The 11,409-nt window shown below is 35.2% G+C and overlaps 2 protein-coding genes across 4 annotated transcripts; one reads left to right on the forward strand and one right to left on the reverse strand.

Annotated features, from left to right (window-relative positions):
* The first annotated feature begins 311 nt into the window (after window positions 1-311).
* FAP3 (Chalcone-flavanone isomerase family protein) lies at window positions 312-4,149 on the forward strand. Of its 2 annotated transcripts, none has more exons than XM_028071230.2 (5): window positions 312-683; window positions 2,445-2,546; window positions 2,888-2,992; window positions 3,081-3,295; window positions 3,790-4,149. In XM_028071230.2, exons 1-5 carry the CDS (start codon window positions 467-469, stop codon window positions 3,946-3,948), a joined length of 798 nt encoding a protein of 265 aa, XP_027927031.1. In that variant the 5' UTR covers window positions 312-466; the 3' UTR covers window positions 3,949-4,149. The 2 variants fall into 2 exon arrangements, with proteins under 2 accessions (XP_027927031.1, XP_027927030.1); XM_028071229.2 differs by having other exon boundaries at window positions 316-683; window positions 2,837-2,992.
* A 684-nt stretch (window positions 4,150-4,833) lies between these two features.
* On the reverse strand, window positions 4,834-7,344 carry LOC114184188 (Protein kinase superfamily protein). 2 transcript variants are annotated; one of them, XM_028071460.2, is made up of 6 exons: window positions 7,051-7,344; window positions 6,699-6,868; window positions 6,273-6,611; window positions 5,750-6,004; window positions 5,510-5,643; window positions 4,834-5,244 (listed from the first exon to the last, which is right to left on the reverse strand). In XM_028071460.2, the coding sequence occupies exons 2-6, from the start codon at window positions 6,832-6,834 to the stop codon at window positions 5,041-5,043; spliced, it is 1,068 nt and encodes a 355-aa protein (XP_027927261.1). In that variant the 5' UTR covers window positions 6,835-6,868; window positions 7,051-7,344; the 3' UTR covers window positions 4,834-5,040. The 2 variants fall into 2 exon arrangements, with proteins under 2 accessions (XP_027927261.1, XP_027927262.1); XM_028071461.2 differs by having other exon boundaries at window positions 4,834-5,299.
* Window positions 7,345-11,409: the final 4,065 nt, after the last annotated feature.

An 11,409-nucleotide genomic window follows, 5' to 3' on the forward strand; every position in this document is an offset into this window, starting at 1 on the left:
TATTTAGATAATTTTGTTGTAAATAATAATTTACAAAAAAATTATTACTATTTTTTTAAAATATTTTACACAAAAACACTTTTCACATAAAATTTATAAGGAATATTTATAAATTTTAAAATTTTATAAAAAATAATTATTCATAAAAAAATTATTCTTTAATTAAAATTTTAAATAAATTTGAAAAAAAAATGGAAATTTCATCCGTGAATGTTGTTTTATTAAAAAAAAAATGAAAACCAATAAAACCTAACCTATCTGTAAAGGAAAATCACTTCAACAAGATGACGGTTAGATTATGTCGGTAACAAACAAGGGCGGAAAAACCGAGGTGAGAGTAGAGTATTTCTATTCAGTTCAGATTGCTTTGATCTTACTATATACATATATTATTAATCCTTTCAAATATTTTATTACCAAACATCTTTGTTGAATGTACACACACAACACAATCCAACCTTAAAAAATGCTTGGAGCTGTAGCAGCTTCGACAGCACTAAGCTTTTCACCATCCACGCACCCCACAAAAAATTTTGTTCATAAAGGAGTCTCAAATTCAACATTGCCATTCAGCAACCATGGCCACTCTTTCTCACTCTTATCAACCACCCATATGCATTTCTCTTCACACAAGAGCAGTAGAAGACAACCCCTTTTCCTTTCACAAGCTGCTTCATCTTCTGGTTAGATTCTGTGGTCACTCCTACTCAGTTATTTTCAGCTTTATTTTTTGCTTTTTCAATTCTCTTCACCATTCTATTTTTTAATGCCAATTTGTATTGTATGCCATGTTGTGTTGCCTGGTTTGTTTCTTCTACTGCTTCTTGGAATGCACTTGGCACTTTCTTGGAAGATGAACAATGCAGACTAGGGAATAAATAAACTTTAAGGGTTGTGGAGAATATTCCATACCCTGAAAGTTGGATTGATGTTGCTATAAATGTTTAATTTTTAGTCGTGCTGGGTAACTTGTTGAATAGAGAATAATGCTTTTGCATATTCAATTGGAGAGTGACATGGTTACAGTTGAACTTATTGTGATGTTCTGCAGTCTTTTTTTTCTTGCTTCTTTGTACATGTATGTAGAAGGGAAAGAGAGAAAGGAAATGGTAGAGGAGATTCTGGTGTTCTTCTTTATTTTGTTATTCCTATACTTAATCCTTTATGGGCAAGTTTCTGACTTTCTCTGAGATGTAACTTCAATAGCTGCAATAGTTTTTAAACATGGGTGTGGTTTCCTCTTTAATTCATTTTGCACTCTAAACAAGGGATAGGTGTGAGAAGGGGCAAGGCTTTTGCATTTGCTTTTCTGAACTTTACATTCAAAATAATACTGGTACTTGTGGAATCTCTTGTGAGGCAATAATAAGAAATAAACAATTTTTGGACTGGTCGAGCAAGTTAAAAGTCGTGTAAGATAGGCATAAAGTAAGAGATTTCTTCCATGTACGATTCATGGCTATATTTTTTTGGTGAATCTGGAAGCTTTTAAAGATTCTCTAAAACGAACATCTATGTGTGCCTCTCGTTTTATATTGCATCCCTGAGTTTGTTGATCAAAAAACAAGTAGCAAAAGTGGCATGAGTATCTTGCTATTGAACACAAGTTCTTAGCTATTAGGCCCAGGCTTTGAAATAGACACAAACACTTAGTCTCCATTAATGACTTAGAGTCCAAAATACTGTACTAATACTGAATGTGTGCTGTATGTAGGTGTGTGTGTTAGAGAGAAAGAGGGAGAGAGCTCAAATATAATTGAAAATGTATCAACATACCAAAAGTTCTTAATTGATAATTGGTACTTATATATATATAGGCATGGCATTTTTGTTTACATCTTTTTGATGATAATGAAAATAGATTAAAAGAATTACCTGTTTGTCAGCTGGCATAAAGGATTCCTCTTTAACTTAGACAAAGAGGGCATAACAGCAACACTAGGCTTCACTATCAGGGTACTTGTCAAATGTTTAAATTTCCATTAGGAGTTTGAACTCTGTTTCCATGTACTGTTGTTACAAAAGACTTCATTTCAAACTATCAAGATCAGTTACAAATTACAATTAATTAAGATGTTGCCTGCCATACTCTTGACTCTGATACCAATTATTGGATCCAACACTTACCACTAGTTCAGAAGCTATAGCTGTTAGTCAAGGCGCAACTCTTTCTAGTTAATAGTGTAACAGTTCAAACTCTACGATTCGATTACGACTCGATCCACTTGGGGACAATTGATGCCACTTGCATCACCGACCTCAATTCTTAAGACTTAACTTATATATCTATGAAACAACTTTACTTAATTTCAACTGGTTTTAGTGTGAAACTTGAAATGGTATCATAGTCTATCGTTCATCTTGGTATTTCACCTATTTTGATTGGCTTGCCTATTACTCAACTGATGACTAATTTATTTAACTTTTGAAATTGATCATTGCAGCTGCAAATGCTGAATACGTGGAAGAGCCAGCAACAAATGTGAAATTCCAGACATGTTTGAGTTTTCCGGGTTGCTCAAATTCATTAACTTTGTTTGGAACTGGTTAGTTGTTATAGTACCACATGACTTTGGGAAGAGAAAAGATTAAAATGTTCTTGACGTATGAAAAGATATATATTATAGCAAAAGTCATGTCGTAGTATCATGACTTTTTGAATAGAAAAAGATAAAAATTCTCTGAGCATGTGAGAAAAGATTGATATGTCTGTTAATTTTTATTTCAATAATCTTCCATCAGTATTGTGTTGCAAATCTTTATTAAGTTTCAATAATGTATTTACCCTTTTATTTTCAATGTTATAAACTTTGATGGATAACAACACTTATTTCAGGATACAGAGAGAAAGTTTTTGCATTTATTGGTGTTAAGGTCTATGCTGCAGGTTTGTATCTAGATCAATCTATTACCCCTGAATTGAATGCTTGGAAAGGGCTATCAAAAGATGCTATTCAGGGGAATTCTTCCTTGTTCCAGACCATTTTCCAATGTAACAACTTCATATTCATTTATTTGTTTCTGCAATGCTGAGTCATACAGTGAATAAGTTCATAATACATGCCTTTATATGATTGCAGCTTCCTTTGAGAAATCATTGCAAATTATTCTTGTGAGAGATGTTGATGGTAAAACATTTTGGGATGCATTAAATGATGCCATATCTCCAAGAATTCCAGCATCCACATCTGCAGATGAAACTGCTTTGACCACTTTCCGTGGTGTCTTTCTAGATCGCCCTCTTAAGAACGGAACTTTCATACTTCTGACTTGGTTGAACCCCACCAAATTGCTTGTAATCTACTTTCATATTTTTTCTTGTAATATTTTGTTCAAACAAATTATCTATTTTTTTTTGGGTTATTAGTTCCTTACCTTAGACATAGACGTGAAATTGAAATTCGTCCATATCCTAAACTTTCATACGGTTTGGTTTCCAAACTTTAAACATGAAGAGATATAGTCTTTTCAACTGAACAACGTTAATTGCTTTTTTAAGTACTAAATAGTGTTTCTTGCTGACATTTGAGTTATTTATACCATTTAATATATTCCAGCTCAAATGTTAACATGAAATATTGTTTAACATGTAAAAAGAAGTTAACATCGTTGGGTTAAAAAAATTATATCCAATTTGAAGATCAAAATATATTAAAGTTTGAAACATAGATAAATTTCAATTTTGAATCGAAGTTTAAGAAGTTTAAGGACTAAAAATATATTTAACTCTTTTTTCTTTATTTACCTTTGCCGTCTAAAATGTTCTAACTAAGTTCATTGATATTTCAGGTTTCTGTCTCCTCAAACGGGTTTCCATCTACTGTAGATGCTACAATTGAATCTGCAAATGTGGCTTCTGCTCTTTTTAATGTATTCCTTGGAGATAGTCCTGTTTCTCCCTCCTTGAAAGTTTCGGTGGCTGAAGGCTTGTCAAAAGTACTCAAATAGAAAAAATTTTGTGTTTATTGAGAGAGTTGCATGGATCTTTCTTTTACTGAAATTGTTCAATCCTCAAGTTATTGCTATAACCCATATTCTACTGATGTCTATGTAAGCATGCTTCATAGTCTTCTGATGTATACACATGGAAGCTGTTACCTAGTTCTGGTGTTTATGTCTAGTCATTTAAAATAATTTGTTTTTCCATTAGTTTACTCTTTAAATCAATTCTGATTTACTATTTAGGAAACACTTCATTACCACCACTTCATCATACATTTTCTTCTCTGACCAAAACTATATCTTCTACTTATCTTAGTCCTGACACATTCAACTTGGTGGATTGAAATTTATTCATATCATGCCGTAAATTAAAATCATTAGGTCCATGAATAATTACAAAAAATTTGTTGAAGTTCACAGGCACCAGTCAGTGGCTGAGTTTTTCTACTGAAATAGTGTAATTTTTATCAAAATTACCAATATTGACAAATTTTTTTTAAAAAAACATACACAAATAGATAAATCCGTGTTTAGAAAACACGACTTTAAAATATTAAAGTCGTATTTTTTATTAACGACTTCTCTCTTCTTACTTTTATGATTATATATATATATATATATATATATATATATATATATATATATATATATATATATATATATATATATATATATATATATAAATATAAAACTGTAAATATGAAAGTTTAATAAGAAAAGTCCTCAATACAAAAGATGACTTTTATATGAAAGTGATAGTTGTAATTTTAGTACACGATTTTATTAATTTTAATAATTTAAAGTCGTGTTTTTCTAACTCGACTTTATTTATTTAAGTATTTTTTTTTAAATCTCACTAGATTAGAGATTTTGATAAAAATTTGCACGCTGTAAGAAAAATCCACTGGCTGATTCTATTCATATCATCATAAGGCCACATCAATTTGTTTCCTTTCAAAATTCAATACTTTCCCATACATTTTTCTTTTATGTTCTCCCATTCCCTCTCTCTATTGAGCATGACACTCCCAAGCAACATCTTGTAGTCTAGCTCCACCGATGGTTTTCCAGAAACACGAGATGGCTTTGATATCAAAATCAGGATTCTGTAACAAGTTTATCTTCTTCTGTTTGGTCAAGCATTTTGACAACATCACCCATGGTTGGCCTATTCAAAGGATCTGGTTCAAGACACATCATTGCAATGCTGAACACCTTATTTACCTCTTCCATTGAACAACAACATCGTAAGCTACTATCAAGTACTAACTCCTCCTTCTTCTCTCGAACAACAGCCTTAACCTGTGACAATAATAACATCATCTTCTCCAAATACTCTTCAAATTGAACTTGGTACCTAACATAAGCATTACATCCTTTTTAATATTTAATAGAATATGTTTTATAAGATTCCAGTTTCACAATGGCACACCTAAAAGGTTATTTCCTTGTTTCACAATGATAGAGCTAAAAGTAAATATGGTGCTTGAGTAAAAAATTAAGAACTACATAGGTTGATGAGTATAATATAATCATAGAAGGAAGTATATAAGAATTTTTTTCTTACCCATGTGACAAGCATTGTTCCCTCTTCCATAAATGCTTCATCATTGGGTTTCTTCCCAGTTAAAAGCTCCAGTAAAACAACTCCAAAGCTGTAAACATCCCCTTTCAGTGTTGCTCTTCCTGTGTCAAAATATTCTGCATGCAAACAATAATATAGCTGGTAAAAGAAAAAGAAATAATCAATTTGAAACACAAGTAGTTTGAAATGTAAAAACTGTGTTTGGCTTGCTTCGGTCTATACCAGGTGCCACGTATCCAAAAGTTCCAGCCACAAATGTTGAGACATGAGTTTTATTTGGTTGCATCAAAGTGGCTAATCCAAAATCAGAAACTCGAGCATCCATATTTTCATCCAACAATATGTTACTTGACTTGATGTCTCTGTGGATAATGTGAGGGATGCAATCATGATGAAGATATGATATTCCTCTAGCTGCACCTGCAGCTATTCTATATCTGGTTGCCCAATCCAAAACCTTCTTGTCCCTTGATCTCCCTGCATCACTTTGGACTTTGCAATTAGAAAACTATGCTCAATTATCACAACATTCCAAAATCATAAAACAACACAAGAGACTTGAACCAAACCATTTCGTCCCAGTCTTGAATTTTAACTAAGAATACTGTTAGAGCAAATATGAGAGTAAAAGAGAGTCAATACTAAAAACTATAGTGCATCAAAAATTGTTCATTTCATAATTTCCTTCTATTTGACTTCTACCAAATGAATTAGAATGTAGTGTTAGAATCAAACAAATGCGTACCATGCAAAAAGGAGTCCAAACTTCCATTGGGCATTAGCTCATATATGAGAAGATTGTAGTGTTGTGCAGTGTAATATCCATGAAGAGTCACAATGTTGCGGTGTTTTATGTCTGCCATTGCTTCCAACTCTCTCTCAAAGCCTTTATCTCTTTCTGCAGTTCCACGGTTTAGTCTTTTTACTGCCAAGGCTGTGGATTCATCTAGTTTGAGTCCATAAACCACACCATAACCACCTGACCCTATGATGTCCTTGTTGTTCAGTTTCTGTGTCTTCTTTAAGATCGCATCAGCTGTGAGAGATTTAAGCACTGAAGACCTAAATATTACTATCTTCCCTCCTGTATTATGCAATCACTTCAGATTAGTTTGTCATATTTTTTCTTTGCAAAAACTAAAGCAGAAAACATTCCTTTTTCCATCCGTACCTGTATAACCTTCTTCATGGATCATCTGTTTTCTTCTCCATCTTTTGTAGAGGAGAACTGAAATAACAATCTTGGATATCACAAAAGCGATGAAGCATATGGTTATGGAAAAGGCTATAATCAAGGCCTTCCTCATTTATGCAATAAGCTAGTGATTAAGTTTTAAGAACCTGTGGATGCAGAAAATCAGAATATGCAATTAATGCCAAGGACTAGTTCAGGATTTCTCATTGCTAATTTGCAGAATTTGGAATATGAGGACAAGTTGAAAAGTTGCAGCACAAAATATGCAGAACTATCATGTTTTTCGTAAATGAAACAAATCTCATTTATACAGAGGAGGAAATCTCACAGTAATTCTGGGCTAGTATTTTGTTGAATTCTGATTTCTTTGAAGAATCACTTCAAATCTTCAATTTCCGGTACCATGACTGCTTCTGAGGAATGAACATATCTGCCATCTTCACACACTGAACGAGCCAAAGTTTCGCAGAGTTGTTAACTGTAACAGTTAAGAATGTTCAGAGGAGAGAAACAAGCAAGGAAAGTTCAGAGTTATTTTCTCACTAGCCATATAGACTATAGTACATCCTAGAATGGTGGAGCCTAAAAGGATCACTGAAGATGATGAGGATGGTAAGAGGAAAAATAAAAATTATACAAACACCTTTTTGAAAATAAGGTATATCTGATTATAAAGTTTCACATGAGAAGGCCCACCTAATTTTATCTGTGTCCATCATTATGTTCTCTCTGGTCCAAACAAACTATTGTGAACTCGAAGGTTGTGATGAGATGAGTCATCGCACCTATTTAGCATATTTTTCATGGAAAGCATAGGTAAGAGGATAAAATCTGTAAAAAATGTATGTATTATTGTGTGAGAACACAATCTCAAGGGATTAATTTAGTGGATTAAAGTAGAGTCATTACTTGAACACACAAAATATCACTTAGTAAAAAAAAGCACACGTCACTATATCATTAATATCAACTAATGTTGATTATCACTTTTCTATTTGAGGTGAGGTGAGATAAATTTTAACACTTTTGCAAACCTTTTCTTTTACTATGACACTTTTTCAGCTTTAGGCAAAGGCAAATATTTTTCTTCCCTGATCTTTTCACCTAAGAAAAAGCATTGTGTGAAAACCTTCTTAGACTTTTGTGGCATCAGAAAAGTCAATGCATTTTATGTAGCTGACTGAAAGTTTTTCTAAACCAATGTGAATGGATGTGTTCCATGTTTTTTTGAGAATACAAGAGTGTGTTGAAATAATGAAAAGTAGGCAAGGTGGGTATGCTTCAAAAATGGTAAAAGTGTTTTGCAACATTGAATGATCATGTGAATTCCATGCTGTCACCCTTTTTCTTCACCATTTGTTTTCCATTAAATTTGGAGGGTGGGTGGGAATTCGCTAAGCCAACGAGAAATAAATCATTGGAGAAGGAAGAAAAAGTCACCATTGAAAATTATTGGCTTATAAGCTTCCAAGAATTTCACAATTTAGGACTTTTCTTGCGTGTATCAATCGATAATATGCATAATAAAAGCTTATGTGATTTATAACAGGAAGACTTCTGTGGGTAGCGTGCATAAAATCTCACAGAAAACCCTAAGGTGTTAAGATAATAACAATCTTAAACTTTGACTGTCAAAATTAAACTTTTAAAATCACTTTCTAAGGTTTAAGACTTTAATGGCGGTTTCTTTCTCCACGTCCATAACTTTCTTCCTGCACCTTTATAATTTCTTTTTTAAACTTTGTTCGGATTATACAATTTAGAAGTTTTTTCTTTCTTTTTTTAAATTGCTTTTGGAATTACAGAATTCAAATTTTGGGATGATATGAAAGTTACTTTTTTAAAAGAAAAACATTTTTAAAATGCACAATCCACACGTCATTTAATTTTCATATTACTCAATTTAAAAATAATTTGACTTCTAAATTGAATAATTAAAAAATTATTTTTAATTTTCAAATTATACGATTTAAAAATTTACCTTTAAGAAAAAAATAACTTTTTGGATGTATAATTCAAAAGTTATTTTTCACTTCAAAAATTTAAATGGGATAATTTAAAAATTAAGAACTAAAAGAAAATTTTATAAAAACGCAAGAACAAAATTATGGAAGTCCAAGCAAAAACTGCCTGTATTGTATCGTAAAATAATTTTACTAATTTGTCATGTAAGGTCTCCTTTTTATTCTGTTTCCTTTTAAGGGCTGCCATACAGCAATGAGTCTAAAGACCGACCCATAAGATAAAAGCCTTTAGTGTTGTCCTAATTCCACACTTCCTTTCACTTTCAGAAACGTAGTCGTCATCTTTTTTCCGTGCGCCAAAAATACGCTCTGCTAGGGTTACGTTCCTGCCGTCTTCAAGCTGGTTCGAAGTTGTTTCCTACTCCGTGTAAGTACTGTGGCTAGCCCATACTCGTCTTTATTGTTCATTTCGTTCTTTTCCAGCTAGAGTTCCGAGTGACCCATATCGTGCTTCTGTCCCTCTATCTTTTCAGCTCCTCCGTTCGTTCCTAGAGCTGCTCTGCTCGTGCGTTCTGTATCGAGGGTGTGTCGGGTCGTTTTGCTAGCGTATTTCTAGGTAAGGGAAGCTAGAACCCTATTGTTCGGTACAAAAATGGTTGTTTTGATGTTATTCCGTGATTTTCGTGCTTATATGTGACTAGGAGTGCATGGTGTGAATTGATTTGTTGCTTGGGTATGAAACTGTGCTAATGGCAGAGAGGAACAGTGGCAGAGTCTGATAGACTCGCCCAGGCGAACCTGTCTCGCCTAGGCGAGAGTTACAGGGGCTCGCCTAAGTATTTCTTCGCGAAGGGTCGCCCAGGCGACCCACTGTACGTTTTGGGCGAGCGAACGTCTCGCTTAGGCGAGGAGGGTCTAGCCTAAGCGAGAACGCGCACAGGGTTCTCATGCTGGAAGTCGAGCTCTCGCCTAGGCGAAGGGAGCTCGCCTGAGCGAGGGTCCTCCTCGCCTGGGCGAGACCTTTCTGCCTGAGCGAGATGCTGGGCGAGAAATGGGTTGGTCTTGATGTTTCTTGGATTTTAAAAAAGTGAACAACATGCTTATATGAGTTTTATCTTTAAATTTATGAACTGGATGGCCTGTATAAATGGTGTGGTGTATGAGTTGTGAGTTATGAGTTTTGACGTGACGTGAACATGATAATTGTATGCGATGATTCATGAAATTGGAGTGACAAGTTTGGTATGAGTAACAATAAATCTTGATGGATGGTAAACCAGTGGCATGGTTATGTTATGAGGAGAAACACTTTACTCATGGTTGGGAATAGTGAGTTGGTAATGATTCAACGTATGAAAATTGAGGAGTTGGTTGTGGGTGTTGGCATGAAATTTCATGTGTGATGTATGTGAAAATTCTTGGCTGTTTATATAAGTTGGTCTGTGTCAGTGCGTAATTCCTTGGAGTCTCTAGGTGAGACTTTCAGGGTCGCGCTTCAGTGGTCGGGATGTAATTTCAAGGCCCCTGTTAGTGGGTGACCATGGTGGTGCCCCATCTATATAACTAGGTAAGGATTCAAGGTAAGGTTGCATCCTGACGCTCTAAGGGGTCAGTTAGTCTCACCTAGAGCGGACTGACTCCTGTGGTGAGAGTAGTAGGAGGTCTGAAATTCATTAAGGGCTAACCTTGTGGTGAGGGAAATCGATTCATTGTAACACTTGTAACACATAGCTCGGGGGTGAGTAGAGGTATCCACCACAAGTGCGGACATCCACTGAATCCGACCAAGTTATACGTATCCGGATGAGTCAAGTCGAGTCGTAGTGTATTGATTGAAAAGTCTTAACATGCTTGGGTGTTGTATTAATATCGGATGGTGAAAGTATATTTAACTGTATGATATAAATGTTGAGTGGCTCTAGCTTACCCTTTTCTTGTTGGTTGCTTTGTATGTCGTGTTTCTATCTTTGCGATGATCATCAATTTATTGATGGGAGCAGATGCGAGGGATGATCGTGGTCATCAGGGAAGAGGCGACTCTGCAGCGTAGTTTTCTTAGAATATCTTGAGGACTACGGCTTATGTTTTTGCCAGTCTTTGCTTATGCTTGTGTTCCCATCAGACTGTTTATGATGCTCTTTTAACTTTGGTGGCACCGTAGTGTGCCTTAGTTGTAAGGCCTCATGTTTAAAACTCCAGAACTGCGTTGTTATATTATAATCATGTGACGCTTTCTTTTAATTACGCTCATTAATTAATTGGGACGCTACATTTATGGTATCAGAGCGGTCATTCCTTAGGTCTGTGGACTTGGATGTCCGCTTAGCTTTCTCTGTGTCTTCTGAGTGTTCTTAGTTAAATTCTTGTCTTTATCGAGCCTAACCAAGTGATTTTCTGTGTGCCAGTGGACTATGGCACCTCCTCGTAGGACTTTGCAACCATCCCAGGGAGACGTACCTGATATTGCTAGAGCCATAGAGGCGATGGTAGCAGCTATTGCGCAGCAGAGTGCCGCAATGATGCAGCAGCATGAGGCATCCATGCAGCGACAGGCGGCGTCGCTTGAGCAGCAACAGGCGGTGATGCAGCAGATGGAGGCTACAAGGGTAGCTGTTGAGGATGCTCATCGGCAGCATATGGAGGCCCTCTGTCAACTAGAGGAGAACAGGGCAGTTGCCCCTGTGTTTGGCCCTGAGCCACGACCACCAGCCAGGGAGTGGAGT

The sequence above is a fragment of the Vigna unguiculata genome, chromosome 5, assembly GCF_037176805.1.
Source record: "Vigna unguiculata cultivar grain cowpea cultivar isolate G323 ecotype 2 chromosome 5, ASM3717680v1, whole genome shotgun sequence".
NCBI classification, from domain to species: Eukaryota; Viridiplantae; Streptophyta; class Magnoliopsida; order Fabales; family Fabaceae; genus Vigna; species Vigna unguiculata.